Source organism: Coregonus lavaretus (genome assembly GCF_964263955.1).
Source record: "Coregonus lavaretus genome assembly, chromosome: 27".
In the NCBI taxonomy this organism is placed as follows: Eukaryota; Metazoa; Chordata; class Actinopteri; order Salmoniformes; family Salmonidae; genus Coregonus; species Coregonus lavaretus.
In genome coordinates, this window is record NC_140014.1 from 33,933,135 (window position 1) to 33,953,272 (window position 20,138).

Genomic DNA, 20,138 nt, shown 5'->3' on the forward strand with positions numbered 1-20,138 from the left:
CATCTACATCTTGCCTACCTGACATTACATTTAAACTTTTGATCATGCAACTTTTTCTGATTTCTGCAAACTGAAAAGCACTAAGATTTATCGCTTCATCTTGGAGAGCGCGACGGTGTTTGAATAACAAACGGACCAGTTTTTACGCACGCAATTTGTGTCCAGTGTATGCAGGTTGTTGGGATAGCCGCTCCAACAGACAGAAAAGTTATGGATAAGTCGTTTAGTGGTCTGGAAGATTAGACCATGGTATGTGCGTCCACAGATCAATGTTTTTGATGCGCGTCATGATTTTCTAGGCTCTTCACAGTGAATGTATGTGGCCCGCTGTTGCCAGTTACATGTTGTAAATAATCGCTTCTTGGATATGGATACAATGAAACAAACAGCTGCTGTTGCAGAGATACTGGCCTCCAAGGATTGCACATTACAGTTGCGGGAAAGGAGACAATGCGATAAGCACTCTCGGGAAAGAATAGAGGCAGAGATGGATCGGGTGCGAACTCGGGAGAGATTGGAAGCCACTCTAGCGGGTCTCGGAGAGCTGGAATACTTGAGACAGCGACAGGAATTACTGGTCAGAAATGTGTTGAATCACCAGGAGTATTCTATACCAACAGAAGATCCAATGTGCGTTACCCGTGAGGAGAATTACTTGAACTCGGAGGAAAAACTTCTAGAAGAAAATATTTTATTGCTAAGAAAACAGCTGGTATGTAGACTGAATATAAAGTCATGTATTTATTCCACCAAAGTGTTTTGGATAACATTAATACTTATCATCATAATTAGGCTGAGTTTTATTTGCATCCGTTATATATTATAAACTAATATTTTGGTTAGCCTACATTTCAAAAGCTGTCGTGGTTAAGGGCTTGTAAGTAAGCATTTCACGGTAAGGTCTACACCTGTTGTTTTCGGCGCATGTGACAAATACAATTTGATTTGATTTGAAATACAAGTCACTCTATTAGTGTGTCGTTGGATTGAGTCCATCCGAATTGTTAAACAAGAGGTCTATTTTCTGACTGAGTCGCAGCTCCAGTCCATTCACGTCCAGGGAAAATGAGAACATAGCGGAACATAGCCAAGACAAGCCTACTGATAAAAGTTGGCGACGTTGTTTGCTTCGCCAGGCAGGCGCAGACAAGAGGTGCGAAGTCTGTGAAAGGTTGAGGGATATGTCTATGATAAAGGTTTACAATAAAAAAACAGCCCTGTAAATTAGATTTCCAGAATCATTTTATAATTGTGGCCCTTTAGTAGCATATGACCAGCTGTAGCCTTTTTTCACTCACTCACAGATAAAATCATGGATACATTTGTAACCTAATATTTTGGAAAAGTTCTATGTAATTATTTTCTTCTGATTACAATAAATGAACGATTCCATTAGATCGATCTGGCATTATAAACCAATGCAAGCAATTGGGCGTCCAAAGGCCGAAGTTCGCACAGAAATGGAGAGAATAGCAAGATGGCTATTAGAAAGGAATGAGTGTTATTTAAATCAAACTTCCTGAAGGGAGAAGGAAACTCCTGATGTACTCATGTGGTCTGCGAGGGGGTCCAGCCGCTTGAATGAGATTTACTGATGAGTTACAATGGATGGGGAGACTGAAATGAACTTTTGCAAGCAGATCTCCCACCCCCTGCTGCTGTTAAAGGATGCCAGGGAGTTATTGGCTGGTTGTTTGAGATTAGGCCATTTAAACCGACCAAAATACACCTGGGTTCAATTAGGCAGAAAGGCAGTAAGGGCAAAAATCATGAATGGACTCAGTATTAAAATGTATTGGGAAAAAGTTGCAATTGTTGTATTATACCCTAACCCCATAGGGTTTATTGTAGGCCTAAATTAAATCAGATTGGTTTTCAAATTCATTCTATCATTACAGACCATTTCCCTCTCAGCCTACACAGACATTCCCTAGTAAAATACCATTTTGACATTTACACATTCTCACTGGTTTGTTAAATTACCCTGTCAACCCAGTGGGGGGATAATTTTATTCAGCAAAACAACCATTGGTCTGCCTCTGCTAGAGATGCCTTTCCCAAATGGTACTTTGTGTGGAAATGTTTTCTGAAGCCATAGCATGCTCAGAGCACATTAATCACCCTCTGCCTCCTGTCAGAGGCCTGGTTTTATGGCCTGCCAATCTGCTGCAGAGAGAGAAGAGAGAGAGGAAGTGTTGCAGCTCAATATAGCCTGGAGTGTGTGTGTGTGTGTCATTACTAGCCTCAGTCATGGAGCAAATGGTAGCTAAAATGCATAATGCACAGGGGACAGGCCTCCTGAGATGGCTACCGCCTATATCTGTTGCCACATAATTGTCACAAATGTAGTGAATGTAAATAGGGTCTGACTGTCACTGAGCCTTCAGGGTTGACATTTTCAGTTGGTCTTTGAATTCAAACCACACTCTAGAGCGGAATGGTGGAATGGAACCACCACATGATCTGGGTGATGTCATGTATGACCCTGGCTGTTCCACATAACCCGCATGTTTGATCGAGGAATTGTTTTGCTCCCACAAGACGTGATTCTAATTTAGTTGGGATACTAATGGGTTTTGATAGGGCGACATGGTCTCGCCAAGATGTTGAAGACTTGCAGCACAGTAACTAGAGGCTTACTTTCAATGACCAACATTCAAGGCTATAGAATTAATCAGAAATGTAACCAAAAATAAGGAGATAAACATTCTGTTGCTATACAGAACAACACTAAGGATTAAGCTATAATAATAATAATAATAATAATAATAATAATTTGGTGGGTGCTTATATTTGTCCTATTTCACACATGTACAACTCAGTGGCCTTGTGGTTAGTGTCCGCCCTGAGATTGGAAGGTAGGGAGTTCGATCCCCGGCAGTGTCATACCAAAGACTGTAAAAATGGGACTCAATGCGTCTCTGCTTGGCACTCAGCATTAAGGAGATAGGTTGGGGGTAAGGCCACTTACTTACAAGTGTGTATTAATATGCATGTGTGAATTGGAAATGTGATTTTTGCATATCCCAACTCTCCCTGAGACACCCTCAGTGGGGCCAGCTGTAGATGTCATAGGCATAACTAGCTGTAGTCCAGGGCTGAAGGCAAGCTGCACTAACGCCCTGGACAAGAGCTAAGGCAGAACTAACTGTACTTGCTGTACAACTGTAACTAACTGTGTTACCTGTGTGTGTGTTTCCCTCCAGAACTGCCTGAGAAGGAGAGATGCTGGTTTGATCAATCAGCTGCAGGAGCTGGACAGGCAGATCAGTGACCTCCGATTGGACACTGAGGTGTCACGTGAGCATGTGGAGACAGACAGCCGCCCAAGCTCAGGTTAGTCTGGTTCTACAATAGAATTAGAATGGATTCTAAAGGTTCTACCTCAGAATGTTACCCTGTGAAAACTAGACATGATTAGTAGTATCTGTCAACTGAGTCATTTCAACTTAACTGAAGTAATTGAGGATACTGCAAAACGTGTAATCCCCCAAAGGTATAGGGTTTTTAACACAGGGGTTCTCAAATGAGGTCCATGGACAGATCTAAAAATATATAACAAATATATATATTATTAGGTACACCCGTCTAGTACCGGGTTGGACCCCCCCCTTTGCCTCCAGAACAGCTACAGATATGCTGTGGTGTTCAATCGTTGCTCCGTTGGTATCAAGGGACCTAATGTGTGCCAGGAAAACATTCCCACACCATTACACCACCGCCACCAGCCTGTACCATTGACACCAGGCAGAATGGGGCCATGGACTTATGCTACTTACGCCAAATCCTGACTCTGCTATCAGCATGACACAACAGGAACCGGGATTCGTCGGACCAGGCAATGTTTCTCCACTCCTAATTTGTCCAGTGTTGGTGATTGCCTTCCCACTGGAGCTGCTGCTTCTTGTTTTTAGCTGATAGGAGTGGAACCAGGTGTGGTCGTCTGCTGCAATAGCCCATCCGTGACAAGGATCGACGAGTTGTGCGTTCCGAGATGCCGTTCTGCACACCACTGTTGTACAGCGCCGTTATTTGCCTGTTTGTGGCCCGCCTGTTAGCTTGCACGATTCTTGCCATTATCCTTTCACCTCTCTCATCAAAGAGCTGTTTTCGCACACAGGACTGCCGCTGACTGGATGTTTTTTGTTGGTCGCACCACTCTCGTTAAACCCTAGACACTGTCGTGCGTAGAAGGCCCAGGAGGCCGGTCGTTTCTGAGATACTGGAACCGGCGCGCCTGGCACCGACGATCATACCACGCTCAAAGTCACTTAGGTCACTCGTTTTGCCCATTCTAATGATTAATCTAACAGTAACTGAATGCCTCAATGCCTGTTTGCCTGCTTTATATAGCAAGCCACGTGACTCACTGTCTGTAGAAGCGAAACATTTTCGTGAATGGGGTGGTGTACATAATAAAATATTTAACATTTCATTTTTTTAAATGAATATTACTAACAACAGATTAAACAAATGTTGGCCAAAGGATCCGTGGAATAAGTTGATAGGGTGTAATATAATGTAATTATATATTTATTTATTTATTTATTATTGGGCATACAATAACAATTTCATTCTAATGGTGCAGCCTTCTTATTGGTCAACAAAAGACGGACCGTTTCTTGTTGTCAAATTAACTGGGGCAAGCTTCAAACGTAGAAATCGCTCAGCCCCAGTCAATTTGACAACAAGAGACGTTTGTCTTTTGTTGACCAATATGAAGGCTGAACCATTAGTTTCACAATATTTTTCCACAAAAAATTGCATTCTATCATTCCACCATTCCACATATTCACAGTACTCCACCAATTATGCATTTTCCAACTCAATACTTCTTGTATTCCCCTTAAAAAAATGTGAACATAAATGCACTGCAATTCAAGCTTCAAAACGGTTTCCTCAAAATGTGTAGAAATGCAGGATGTTAGCCTTAAAGCTGCAACAACAAAAATAGTCTCTGCCCCATGACAAAATGTGTAGAATTGCAGGAAATTAGCTTGAAGACTGGGTTCCCAGGGTCCAAGACTTGGTTTGTCAGGCCATGCACTGCCAAAGTCATAGTAAAACTCCTTGTATGATATTTTTATCTCACTCGAGTTGTGTTCTGATTTGATGGGGTCCCTGATGAATTTACTATCACAAAAGGGGTCTCCGGCCACAAAGTTTGAGAAATCCTGTCTTAGCATATAAACACAAACATGACATAGAAATGACTGGCAATGCAAAAAAGATATATAGTTTTAAATGGGCAACAATCTCACACAGAGAATTAGCATTCCACCAGTCAAGCGTGCCAAGAAATTACAGAGCGGATGTAGGGTATGCTATGCTGCAAATAGAAGAAACGTTCATCTAGTCTAATATAAACCCCATCTACACAAAAAGCCTTGTTTTCTAAGTGCTTGAGATTTTCTGCCTTAATTCTTTTAATAGCCGCAGCCTGTCATGTAATAAATTGCTGGACGACAGCTTCCTCCGTGCGGCGTGTAAAATCAATGTGTTAAAATGTTCCCTTCTGTTTCTCTGCCCTCTCTCTCTGTGTCGCTCTCTCTCTCTCTCTGTCTCTCTCTCTCCAGGCTTTTACGAGCTGAGCGACGGCGCTTCAGGGTCGCTCTCCAACTCATCCAACTCGGTGTTCAGCGAGTGTTTGTCCAGCTGTCGGTCCAGCAGCTGTTTCTGCAGTCCCCTCGACACATCGCTGTGTGCCTCCGAGGGAAGGCTCAAATCTGCAGGTGAGGGAGAAGCCTCCACACCACAGCCCCCGTAGCACTAGGGTTTGGGCCAATTCCATTTCAATTCGGTTATTTCAGGAAGTAAAATGAAATGCAGCATAAGACAGCACAGCACAACATAGACCCCCATAGCACAGCCTCCCATAGCACAGTCTAGGCCACCACTGCACAGCCTAGCCATACATAGGACAGCACAGCAAAGCCTAGGGCCCATGGAAATGACATGGTCCTGGTGTTTTATGTCACATGGTCTGTCTAGGGAGCAACAAACAGGCTGAATCCTTTTGTTGTCCTTTGCTGTGTAAACACACACTCTTTCCTTCTTTCCCCAAAGACCCCCGTCAGGCTGTCACACCCCCCCACCATCTATCCACTTAACTTGGGTCTCAGTGTCGTCTTTTAGTTCAATGCTCCATTCCAGCTGGCCCCAGTCAACTTCTAATAGTTTCCTTGGTGTCATTGCCATTAGTGGGGTTTGTTGTGACAACACTTTGATTAAGTTTCAAACGAGCGATAGAAAAAAAAAGAGTAGGAAGGAAACACAAAACACTATTGATGTCCAAATGGCACCCTTTTCCCTACATAGTGCACCAGAGCACTATAGGCCCTTGTCAAAAGTAGTGTACTATATAGGGAATAGGGTGTCATTTGGGACATGGCTACTGTCAGTTGAGCTAGATTCCCAGCCAGGCCAGGCAGATGGCTCAGCTCTAACTAACAGCCACTTATGATGATAAGACACAAACAGAAGGTCCATTAACACGTCTAAACCAACTGCCCCCTTCGTTAGCATGTTGAGAGGATGCTTTGCTTTGCTTCACCCTGTCAACACTACATGCCTACTGTAAGCTTCTGTGTGGCATTATTGTTGAAACTAGGAAATGGTATGGAAACTGGTGGTATCTGTTGTTTTATACCATGGATGCGCAACTTGTAGGCCCGCAGATCAACTTCCAGTCGGGGGGGACTCAGTCGGGATCTCAACTTAATGTTGAGAGTTAGAATAGTATAATACACAAGGTGCAATTTTCACGCAGATATCATATTCAAAACTGCAAACATTTCTCTCCACCCTATGGCAAAATGAGTCGAATTGCAAGAAACTTGCTTTAAAACAACGACATTTTCTCTACGCCCCATGGCAAAATGTGGAGAACTCCATTTTTAAAATAATTATCCGCTGTCAAGAGGGGGGCCGCTAAAATGTTTTACCATCACGGTTTTATACTGTAGTCGTGTGTGGTTTCCATATGAATGACTAGTGGTGTATCTGTTGTTCTGGAGTCCTTATATTCTGTCTCCTGTCTGGTTTTCAGATGAGCTGGGCAGCTGTGCTGAGTGCGAGGGCCAGTGTGAGGAGCAGCAGATGACAGGAACAGTCAGGAGGTCCCTCTCCGCTACCTACTCCCCCTCTACAGACACCTCCTCCACTCAGGACATCCAGTCCAAGTACCACTGTGACCTGATCGCCAAGAACGGCAGTGACGTGTATCGCTATCCCAGCCCCCTCCACGCCGTGGCCGTACAGAGCCCCATCTTCTTACAGTCTCTGGCCGGCCACATCAAAGAGGACGGAGGGCTGTCAAAGAGCACCGGCTGCAGCGAGGGCTCCGGTGACTGTCAGAAACTGGAGCAGCAGCCTATTCTGGTGCCCCAGAGCACTTCCTGGTCTGCCTCCCACTCGCTCGCTAATAAACGACTGGACAATTATATCTTCGGCCTGCTTCAGAGGAGGGCGCAGCCCATGAGGACCAACAAGCCGCGGACGAGCATCAGCACAGACCCCTCCAAGAGCATCCTAAGGCAAGGTAGTCTGTGTGTGAGGCAGGCTAGTGTTAGCCAGCAGCCACAGGGACTGTGGACTGCTCCTGTTCCTGACCTCAAACCAGCCTGGCAGACGTGTTTACATGCAGGAGGTGCCAGTAACAATGATCCAGGAACAGGCTCCCAACAGAGACAGTGGTCAGTGGAGAGCAAAGGGGAAATCCTCTTAGAAAATGGGATTGTGTCCCAGTCTTTGGGCCAACCTCAGAACGGATATGCCACAATCAACAGCAGTGACATTCACATCAACAGTCTGGTGACCACCAACAGTCTGGTGAAAAAGAAGGCATCAACCAATAAAGGACTTCCATCGTCGACCGGTCCTCTGTCTAAGGATTACCAAGACCTGGGCGCCCCTAATGCCAACTCCTCCCCCAAAGAGAGAAAGCAATCTTATTTCCCTGCTGCTCCAGAGGAAATCAGTACTAAACCCTCCCAGACACTGCCAAGAGACCTCACCAAAACAGGCACTCCCAAGAAAAGCCCTAAGAGCAACGCGGTCCAGACAGCCCAGAGCACTATGGAAAAGAGGCCAATGCTGGAGCTGGTGAGTCTGGGGTCTTCCTCCCAGAGCCAGGATGAGGGTCAGGGTCACATGGTCAATGCCCAGTACATCCCTGCCCAGAGGCAGGCCGTCAAGCTCCGCAAGGGGGGCAAGAACGTCAAGATTGTGAAGGTGAAGAGCGCCTCCCTGAAACCACACAGGGGGATGCACGCACACGCTGAGCCTGTGTCATCAGTGGCGGCAGGGACAAGGGAGACGGGTCACCGATCTGGAGGGTCTAGGAAGTCTCGTCAGCCTGAGGAGGTACAACATGTGCACAAAGTCTCCTCCAAGAGGGGGGCATCCTCCAGGGCCAAGCGCACCGTCCCAGCATCTATCCCCGAGGGCCGGGTCCTAGAGAAACACACGGCCATGGTGTCCACAACAAGGTCCACTGTGACCAGGCATCACAGCCACCATGGCAGGGAGGTGGTGGTGGCCAAGCCCAAGTACAAGCGGACAAGCGGACAGGACTACAACCGTGGAAGGTTGAGAGCCATCACTGAGGTGCCTTACGATGAGGCCCTCAGGAGAGCCCACCGCAGGCAGAAGAGGGAGCTCCTCAGCCAGGTCTCCACCACCACCACCACCACCACCATGTACCTGCCCTCCAACGTGCAGTTCACCAGCCCTTACGCCTACGTGGCCGGAAGCGACTCTGAGTACTCTGCAGAGTGCGCCTCGCTCTTCCATTCCACCATCATGGACACCAGTGAGGACGAGCAGAGCAACTACACCACCAACTGCTTCGGGGACAGCGAGTCCAGCCTGAGTGAGGTGGACTTTGTTGCGGAGAGCACTACCAGCAGTGACTCTGAGGAGAGCGGAGGGATGAACTGGCCCCAGTTTGCAGGGCAGGGTGCTGGGCCTCAGGAAGTAACCGCTGCCCAGGCTAAGGCCTTCGTCAAGATCAAGGCCTCTCACAACCTGAAGAAGAAGATCCTCCGCTTCCGTTCTGCGGGCTCGCTGAAACTGATGACGACTGTATAAGGGAGGGACTTTATGGTGTCGGGCAGGAAGCAGCGACTAAGCCAATCAAATTGGCTGCTCTCTCTCTGCCCAACAAGTGCCTAGGCTGATTTTCTTATTTACAGTAAGTCTCTGCTAAAGTCAGTCTCCGAGACATTTAAAGAAACATTTTAATTGGGTTGGTACAAAATGTCCAGCAGACTCCCTCTCCCTGCACTTTCTGACAAACATTGGACAGGGTGAAAAGCATCTGAGTAGCCCCATTATTTTGTTGTATGTAGCCATTTTTTGTATTTATTATGGACTTTACCCTTGCTATAGTACATGGCAAAAAATCTGTAAATGCTTTTAATGGTTCTGGTTTACTTTTTGGATTAAAGATATTTAAAACGTAATATATTTGGTTGGTACTTCTTGGATACATATTTGACTGATGATTGATGATTGAAGCATAGTATTACTTAAAAGTGGCTGTAAGGAATATTCATGCATATAAAGACGTAGTCTATTCTGAAAACTGACATGTTCCTACTTGAACTGCTGATGATACCATGGTAACGCTTTGATATATGTACACATAAGATCTGCATGAGCAACTGCTTTACCTTCATCTGTTGTTGATACCAAGTAGCTAGCTGTACATTGTCAATTGTTGTATAAAATGTCTGTGTGTTAATACTGGTACTTAACCTTTTTTATGCTTTATTAAATGTCTGCTTTAAAATCAATATTTGGTTGTCACCCCTTCTGAATTGTGCACTGAGGTAGCATAGTTTGTTGACAACTCGACATTATCATATTCAATGTGATCTTTCACTCAATTTTGTCTCAATAAATCAATGTAACTTGGACATTCTAGAACCTTATCTACCTTAGGTCATTCTACAGCATAGAAATATAATTGTATTTCTATGTTCTACAGTACTAATGCGTATTCCAGAACCTCACCACCTTCATATACTGAACAAAAATATAAACGGAACATGCAACAATTTCAACGATTTTACTGAGTTACAGTTCAAATAAGGAAATCGGTTAATTTAAATAAATAAATTGGACCCTAATCTATGGATTTCACATGACTCTGCAGGGGCGCAGCCATGGGTGGGCTTGGGGGGGCATAGGCCCACCCATTGGGGAGCCAGGCCCAGCCAATCAGAATACGTTTTTCACCGCAAAAGGGCTTTATTACAGACATAAATATTCCTCATTTTCATCAGCTGTCTGGGTGGCTGGTCAGACGATCCCGCAGGTGAAGATGCCGGATGTGGAGGTCCTGGGCTGGCGTGGTTACACGTGGTCTGCGGTTGTGAGGCCGGTAGGACGTACTGCCAAATTCTCTAAAACGACGTTGGAGACGGCTTATGGTAGAGAAATTAGCATTAAAATCTCTGGCAACAGATCTGGTGGACATTCCTGCAGTCAGCATGCCAATTACACGTTCCCTCAAAACTTGGGACATCTGTGGCATTGTGTTGTGTGACAAAACTGCACATTTTAGAGTGGCCTTTTATTGTCCCCTGCACAAGGTGCACCTGTGTAATGATCATGCTGTTTAATCAGCTTCTTGATATGCCACACCTGTCAGGTGGATGGATTATCTTGGCAAAGGAGAAATACTCACTAACAGGGATGTAAACAAATGTGTGCACATAATCTGAGAGAAATAAGCTTTTTGTGCATATGGAAAAATTCAGGGATCTTTTATTTCAGCTCATGAAACATGGGACCAGCACTTTGCATGTTGCGTTTATATTTTTGTTCAGTATTTAGATCTTTCTAGAATCTCCAGTACTGAAGCGTTGCTTCAGATTCACAAATGACTTATAGACAACTAAACAAATAGTGTTTTCACTCCACATATTGGGCCGTATCACAGTCCTGTCTGTGTTTGTGCCCAGATGCTCTCTCTTTGGTGTGTCTGTCTCGCTCAAACGCTAAACTCACTGATCTTGTCACAGTGTTAACATGACACCCTGTCTGTGTGTGACACTTAGGCAGTCAACCCTCTCAGGCTCAATATTCCAATCCACAACCTTGCCTGGCTACAAGAGGTGGGAGGAAAGACAGAAAAAATAAGTCAATTTTCAGCCGCTGTCTGGGATTTAATTAGTTACAGAAAATTGTATAGGATATTTATAGGGAGTGGGAGGATATGTACAAATGGCAGCAGTACTGTACATTATGCATTCACGTTTGACCTTCAGATTATTGTCGGCACCATGTCCTCAGGGCAAATATCATCCAGTTTACATGTTGAATTTTTCATATCTATATAACAACATGGAGTCAGGCAATGACACATGCAATTTGTAGTTTTCCAGTGACCCTCTTTCTCGTTACCCTGCAGAAATGAAAGCCAAGGTAGCGTGTGTGCGTGCGTTGGGTGTGCCTATGTCGGGTGTGCGTGCGTTGGGTGTGCGTGCGTGCGTGCGAACGTGTGTTCGGAATAGATAACAGGATAATTTCTGACCCGTTGTTTTGGGTCAGACATTGCTGCTTTGGGTTAGCTTTCATCCCAGTCACGTTAATATGCTTTGTTTAAACTTCCACATCTCTTATGAGATCCCGGCCCAACCAACAACACATGACTGTTACGTTGGGAATAATTGTTTTGTTTCTGGCTGTAAATTATTCCAAAAGTCATTCTCGATGGAGGCAAACTAATTTATGAAACCATGGCTGAGACCCAAATGGCACCCTGTTATTCCCTATGTCGCTACTTTCGACCAGTCAAGTGATTGTTAGTACACTATATAGGGTATAGGTTACAATTTAGGACGCAACCTCTGTTTCCATTTTAATAAGAGGTCCAAATTGACCCTTGTTTATAATGTAAAAAGAAGGGCAGCTCAAATTAAGAAGGGCTGTTTCCCAAATGGCACCCTATTCCCTATGTTGTGCACTACTTTGGCCCTGGTCAAATGTAGTACACTGCATAGGAAATAGGGTGCCATTTTGGACAAATCCAAGGATTTGTCTACAATAACTATGCATCGTGTCATAAAAGGTTTATATGTATAATAATTTATTTACATGATACAGTGAGGGAAAAAAGTATTTGATCCCCTGCTGATTTTGTATGTTTGCCCACTGACAAAGAAATGATCAGTCTATAATTTTAATGGTAGGTTTATTTGAACAGTGAGAGACAGAATAACAACAAAAAAATCCAGAAAAATGCATGTCAAAAATGTTATAAATTGATTTGCATTTTAATGAGGGAAATAAGTATTTGACCCCCTCTCAATCAGAAAGATCTCTGGCTCCCAGGTGTCTTTTATACAGGTAACGTGCTGAGATTAGGAGCACACTCTTAAAGAGAGTGCTCCTAATCTCAGCTTGTTACCTGTATAAAATACATCTGTCCACAAAAGCAATCAATCAATCAAATTCCAAACTCTCCACCATGGCCAAGACCAAAGAGCTCTCCAAGGATGTCAGGGACAAGATTGTAGACCTACACAAGGCTGGAATGGGCTACAAGACCATCGCCAAGCAGCTTGGTGAGAAGGTGACAACAGTTGGTGCGATTATTCGCAAATGGAAGAAACACAAAATAACTGTCAATCTCCTTCAGCCTGGGGCTCCATGCAAGATCTCACCTCATGGAGTTGCAATGATCATGAGAACGGTGAGGAATCAGCCCAGAACTACACGGGAGGATCTTGTCAATGATCTCAAGGCAGCTGGGACCATAGTCACCAAGAAAACAATTGGTAACACACTACGCCGTGAAGGACTGAAATCCTGCAGCTCCCGCAAGGTCCCCCTGCTCAAGAAAGCACATATACAGGCCCGTCTGAAGTTTTCCAATGAACATCTGAATGATTCAGAGGAGAACTGTGTGAAAGTGTTGTGGTCAGATGAGACCAAAATCGAGCTCTTTGGCATCAACTCAACTCGCTGTGTTTGGAGGAGGAGGAATGCTGCCTATGACCCCAAGAACACCATCCCTACATCAAACATGGAGGTGGAAGCATTATGCTTTGGGGGTGTTTTTCTGCTAAGGGGACAGGACAACTTCACCGCATCAAAGGGACGATGGACGGGGCCATGTACCGTCAAATCTTGGGTGAGAACCTCCTTCCCTCAGCCAGGGCATTGAAAATGGGTTGTGGATGGGTATTCCAGCATGACAATGACCCAAAACACACGGCCAAGGCAACAAAGGAGTGGCTCAAGAAGAAGCACATTAAGGTCCTGGAGTGGCCTAGCCAGTCTCCAAACCTTAATCCCATAGAAAATCTGTGGAGGGAGCTGAAGGTTCGAGTTGCCAAACGTCAGGCTCGAAACCTCAATGACTTGGAGAAGATCTGCAAAGAGGAGTGGGACAAAATCCCTTCTGAGATGTGTGCAAACCTGGTGGTCAACTACAAGAAACGTCTGACCTCTGTGATTGCCAATAAGGGTTTTGCCACCAAGTACTGTCATGTTTTGCAGAGGGGTCAAATACTTATTTCCCTCATTAAAATGCAAATCAATTTATAACATTTTTGACATGCGTTCTTCTGGATTTTTTGTTTGTTATTCTGTCTCTCACTGTTCAAATAAACCTACCATTAAAATTATAGACTGATAATGTCTTTGTCATTGGGCAAATGTACAAAATCAGCAGGGGATCAAATACTTTTTTCCCTCACTGTATATTGCATGTGTATAAGAACTAGTATATTCATTTAATTGTTCTATCGTCAGAGTCCAAACGCCTGAAAACAGCCGAGGGAAGTCTAACTAGTGTCTAAAACGAACATCTTGTACTAATCTCAAGTATGGTTTTCTACAACTATTTGTCTCGTAATTTCTTTGTGGTATCTCTAGGCTGTAAAATATGTCATTTACGAGCATTCATGGAGGTTAATTTTTTTATTTTTATATATATGTTTTATTGTCACATACAGTGGGGAAAAAAAGTATTTAGTCAGCCACCAATTGTGCAAGTTCTCCCACTTAAAAAGATGAGAGAGGCCTGTAATTTTCATCATAGGTACACGTCAACTATGACAGACAAAATGAGAAAAGAAATTCCAGAAAATCACATTGTAGGATTTTTTATGAATTTATTTGCAAATTATGGTGGAAAATAAGTATTTGGTCAATAACAAAAGTTTCTCAATACTTTGTTATATACCCTTTGTTGGCAATGACACAGGTCAAACGTTTTCTGTAAGTCTTCACAAGGTTTTCACACACTGTTGCTGGTATTTTGGCCCATTTGTCAGAGTGTTGAGTGTGGATGTGGTGCAGGAATCAAGCGCAGGGACAAGGAGGTTCTTCAACGGACTTTAGTATATATATGTATCCCAACACGGGAAATGAGTCGCCAACCCAACCGGGCGGCACGAACAATTACGCACAACACACAGTGCGGAAAAACAAGAAAAGGCGCACGCAGTGCGAACTCTCGAAAATACTAAATAAACGAGAGAGAGAACTACTCGGAGGCAAACTGACAATAACAATCACGCATAACACCTGCCCCAAACAAACCAACTAAATAAGGAGAATAATCAAGACACAAATAAGGGACAGGTGTTATGCACAGACAAAACCAAAAGAACAAAAAACATCGAACGGTGGCAGCTAGTACTCCGGAGACGACGACCGCCGAAGTCCGCCCGAACAAGGAAGAGGAGCAGCCTCGGCCGAAACCGTGACAGTACCCCCCCCTTGACGCGCGGCTCCAGCCGTGCGCCGACCCGGAGCTCGAGGACGACCCGGACGACGCGGAGCAGGGCGCGCAGGATGACCCCGATGGAAATCGGTCAGTAGGGACTGGTCTAGCACGTCCCTCCTTGGCACCCAGCACCGCTCCTCCGGACCGTACCCCTCCCACTCCACGAGATATTGAAGACCCCCCATCCGGCGTCTAGAATCCAGAATGGACCTCACGGTGTACGCCGGAGCCCCCTCGATGTCCAACGGGGGCGGAGGAGTCTCCTCAATCTCAAAGTCCTGGAGTGGACCAGCTACCACCGGCCTGAGGAGAGACACATGGAACGAGGGGTTAATATTTTTGTAGTCAACAGGTAGTTCTAACCTATAACTCACCTCGTTCAATCTCCTCAGGACTTTAAACGGCCCCACAAACCGCCGACCCAGCTTCCGGCAGGGCAGGCGGAGGGGCAGGTTTCTGGTTGAGAGCCAGACTCGATCTCCAGGTGCGTACACTGGCCCCTCACTGCGGTGTAGGTCGGCGCTCGTCTTCTGTCGACGTATGGCACGCTGCAGATGGACGTGTGCAGCGTCCCACGTCTCCTCCGAGCGCCTTACCCACTCATCCACAGCGGGGGCCTCGATCTGGCTCTCATGCCATGGTGCCAGCACCGGCTGGTACCCCAACACACACTGAAACGGGGTTAGTTGGGTGGAGGAGTGGCGAAGAGAGTTCTGTGCCATCTCCGCCCAGGGCACATATCTCGCCCACTCCTCCGGCCGGCCCTGACAGTATGACCTCAGAAACCTACCCACATCCTGGTTGACACGTTCAACCTGCCCATTACTTTCCGGGTGGTAACCCGAGGTAAGGCTTACCGACACCCCCAACCGTTCCATAAATGCCCTCCACACTCTCGAGGTGAACTGGGGGCCTCGGTCAGACACTATATCCTCGGGTACCCCGTAATGCCGGAAGACATGGGTGAACAGAGCCTCCGCGGTCTGCAGGGCAGTGGGTAGACCCGGCATGGGAAGGAGACGACAGGCCTTCGAGAACCTATCCACAACGACCAGGATGGTAGTGTTTCCCTGTGAGGGGGGAAGGTCGGTAACAAAATCCACCGAGAGGTGGGACCAGGGTCGTTGTGGAATAGGCAGGGGTTGTAACTTACCCCTGGGCAAATGTCTGGGCGCCTTACACTGGGCACACACCGAACAGGAGGAAACATAAATCCTCACATCCCTAGCTAACGTTGGCCACCAGTACTTCGTGCTAAGGCAGTGCACTGTCCGGCCGATACCCGGATGACCAGAGGAGGGAGACGTGTGAGCCCAACAAATGAGGCGATCGCGTATCTCGAGCGGAACGTACGTCCGACCCACAGGACACTGAGGAGGACTCGGGTCGGTGCGTAACGCCCGCTCGATCTCACCATCAACCTCCCACACCACCGGAGCAACCAGACAAGACTCCGGTAGTATGGGCGTGAACTCAACTGACCTCTCCTCCGCGTCATACCGCCGGGACAGAGCATCTGCCTTCCCGTTCTGGGACCCAGGGATGTATGTGATCTTAAACACAAACCGGGCCAGGAACATAGTCCAACGAGCCTGGCGAGGATTCAGTCTCCTAGCTGCCCGGATGTACTCCAGGTTACGATGGTCAGTTTGAATGAGGAAAGGGTGTTGAGCCCCCTCGAGCCAATGCCGCCACACCTTTAGGGCCTGTACCACGGCTAACAGCTCCCTGTCCCCTACGTCATAATTCCGCTCCGCCGGACTGAGCTTCTTAGAGTAGAACGCACAGGGACGGAGTTTAGGTGGAGTACCAGAACGCTGGGAAAGAACGGCCCCTATTCCGGCCTCTGACGCGTCCACCTCTACTTGGAACGGTAAAGAGGGATCCGGATGCGCCAACACCGGCGCCGAGGTAAACAGGTCCTTCAGTCTCCCAAATGCCCTGTCCGCCTCAGCTGACCACCGCAAGCGCACCGGACCCCCCTTTAACAGAGACGTTATGGGAGCTGCCACCTGTCCAAAACCCCGGATAAACCTCCGGTAGTAATTCGCAAAACCCAAGAACCGTTGCACCTCCTTCACAGTGGTTGGGGTTTGCCAATTACGCACAGCTGACACCCGGTCTACCTCCATCTTCACCCCTGACGCAGATAACTGGTAACCCAGAAAGGAGACCGACTTCTGAAAAAACAGACATTTCTCTGCCTTGACATATAGGTCATGCTCCAACAGCCTCCGCAATACTCGGCGCACCAGGGCTACATGCTCAGCACGGGTAGGACTATACACCAGAATGTCGTCGATGTACACAACCACTCCCTGTCCCTGCATGTCCCGGAAAATCTCATCAACGAAGGATTGGAAGACTGAGGGAGCATTCATCAACCCATATGGCATGACTAGATACTCGTAGTGCCCTGAAGTCGTGCTAAACGCTGTCTTCCATTCATCGCCCTTACGGATGCGCACCAAGTTATATGCGCTCCTAAGATCCAATTTTGTAAAGAACCGCGCGCCGTGCAGTGACTCCGTCATAGTCGCAATCAGAGGAAGTGGATAGCTGTACTTCACTGTGATCTGATTGAGACCGCGGTAATCAATACACGGCCGCAGACCTCCATCCTTCTTCTTCACAAAAAAGAAACTTGAGGAAACGGGTGAAACGGAGGGCCGTATGTACCCCTGTCTAAGAGACTCAGAGATGTACGTCTCCATCGATTTTTTCTCCTCTTGAGACAAGGGATACACATGGCTCCGCGGGAGAGCTGTGCCTGACTGGAGATCTATCGCACAATCCCCCCGTCTATGAGGCGGCAGCTGCGCAGCCCTAGTCTTACTGAACGCCAGTGCCAAATCCTCATACTCGGGGGGAATCTGCAGTGCTGGCATTAGATTCGGACTCTCCACCGAGGTCGCCCCTATGGAAACACCCAGACACCGCCCCTCACATTGAGCAGACCACCCTTTAAGAGCTTTCTCTCGCCACCCAATAATAGGGTCATGAGTCATCAACCAGGGAAGACCCAGCACCACCGGATACGCAGGAGAGTCAATCAGATAAAGCTGAATACTCTCCTCATGACCCTCCTGCGCCATCATCTGAAGTGGTGCTGTGACCTCCCTAATCAACCCAGACCCTAACGGACGGCTATCTAGGGCATGGACGGGGAAAGGCTTATCAACAGGAAGGAGGGGAATCCCTAACTCTAAACAGAACTGGCGATCTATAAAATTCCCAGCTGCGCCTGAATCTACCAGCGCCTTATGCTGGGAACGAGGTGCAACCTGTGGGAAACAAACAGGCAAGGTTAGGTGCGCGACAGAAAGCTCTGGGTAAGCAGGGCGCCTACTCACCTGGGGGGACCCCCCAATGCTAGACCTGCCATCTCCTCCCCTGGAGGACCCGCCCCAGCACCTAGCCGCAGTGTGCCCTCCACGACCACAGTTGGTGCAAGGGCCGGGCCCCCTCGGGCTCCTCCTCCTGCGTTCCCTAGCGCCAGCACCTCCGAGCTCCATAGGGCTAGGCTCAGAGGTGCTGGAGAGTGGAATGGGCAGACCCCCCCCTCCGGGACGCCCACGGGTGGCGAGCAGGGTATCCAGCCGGATGGCCATGTCGACCAGCTGGTCGAACGTCAACGACGTGTCCCTGCACGCCAACTCTCGCTGGACGTCCTCCCGGAGGCTGCAGCGGAAATGGTCGATATGGGCCCGCTCATTCCACCCTGCGTCAGCCGCTAGGGTCCGGAACTCCAAGGCAAAGTCCTGTGCGCTCCTCATCCCCTGTCGGAGGTAGAACAGACGCTCCCCCGCCGCCTTCCCCTCTGGTGGATGGTCGAATACAGCACGGAAGCGGCGGGAGAACTCCGCATAGTTCGTGGTTGCGGCGTCCATTCTCCTCCACTCGGCGTTGGCCCACTCCAACGCCTTGCCGGTGAGACAGGAGATGAGGGCTGAGACGCTCTCGTGTCCCGAGGGCGCCGGGTGGACGGTGGCGAGGTAGAGCTCCACCTGCAGCAGGAACCCTTGACACCCGGCGGTGGAGCCGTCGTACGCCCTCGGGAGCGAGAGCCGAATCCCACTGGGTTCCGGAGATGTACCCGGAGGGCTGACCGCTGGAGCTGGGTCGGTGGTTGGAGGTGTGGGCACCCCGCTGGTCTCCCATCGGTGTAGGGTGGTCATCACCCTATCCAGGGCGTGACACACCTGGTTCATACGGTCCTCCTGACCACGAAGCCGTTCGTCCAGATCGGCGGTCGGCGCGGTCGCTCCTGCTGATTCCATGATGATGCGTGATTCTGTCAGAGTGTTGAGTGTGGATGTGGTGCAGGAATCAAGCGCAGGGACAAGGAGGTTCTTCAACGGACTTTAGTATATATATGTATCCCAACACGGGAAATGAGTCGCCAACCCAACCGGGCGGCACGAACAATTACGCACAACACACAGTGCGGAAAAACAAGAAAAGGCGCACGCAGTGCGAACTCTCGAAAATACTAAATAAACGAGAGAGAGAACTACTCGGAGGCAAACTGACAATAACAATCACGCATAACACCTGCCCCAAACAAACCAACTAAATAAGGAGAATAATCAAGACACAAATAAGGGACAGGTGTTATGCACAGACAAAACCAAAAGAACAAAAAACATCGAACGGTGGCAGCTAGTACTCCGGAGACGACGACCGCCGAAGTCCGCCCGAACAAGGAAGAGGAGCAGCCTCGGCCGAAACCGTGACACCATTCCTCCATGCAGATCTCCTCTAGAGCAGTGATGTTTTGGGGCTGTCGCTGGGCAACACGGATTTTCAACTCCCTCCAAAGATTTTCTATGGGGTTGAGATCTGGAGACTGGCTAGGCCACTCCAGGACCTTGAAATGCTTCTTACGAAGCCACTCCTTCGTTGCCCGGGCAGTGTGTTTGGGATCATTGTCATGCTGAAAGACCCAGCCACGTTTCATCTTCAATGCCCTTGCTGATGGAAGGAGGTTTTCACTCAAAATCTCACGATACATGGCCCCATTCATTCTTTCCTTTACACGGATCAGTCGTCCTGGTCCCTTTGCAGAAAAACAGCCCCAAAGCATGATGTTTCCACACCCATGCTTCACAGTAGGTATGGTGTTCTTTGGATGCAACTCAGCATTCTTTGTACTCCAAACACGACGAGTTGAGTTTTTACCAAAAAGTTCTATTTTGGTTTCATCTGACCATATGACATTCTCCCAATCCTCTTCTGGATCATCCAAATGCACTCTAGCAAACTTCAGACGGGCCTGGACATGTACTGGCTTAAGCAGGGGGACACAGCAGGATTTGAGTCCCTGGCGGCGTAGTGTGTTACTGATGGTAGGCTTTGTTACTTTGGTCCCAGCTCTCTGCAGGTCATTCAC

At 47.6% G+C, this 20,138-nt stretch overlaps 1 protein-coding gene across 1 annotated transcript; it reads left to right on the forward strand.

Annotated features, from left to right (window-relative positions):
• Nucleotides 1–367: 367 nt before the first annotated feature.
• Nucleotides 368–9,783, forward strand: LOC311102670 (dapper homolog 1-like; the record flags this gene model as incomplete). Its single annotated transcript, XM_084144033.1, has 4 exons — nt 368–712; nt 3,207–3,336; nt 5,577–5,732; nt 7,049–9,783. The coding sequence occupies 4 exons, from the start codon at nt 368–370 to the stop codon at nt 9,088–9,090; spliced, it is 2,673 nt and encodes an 890-aa protein (XP_084000159.1). The 3' UTR covers nt 9,091–9,783.
• Between the last annotated feature and the right edge of the window lie 10,355 nt (nt 9,784–20,138).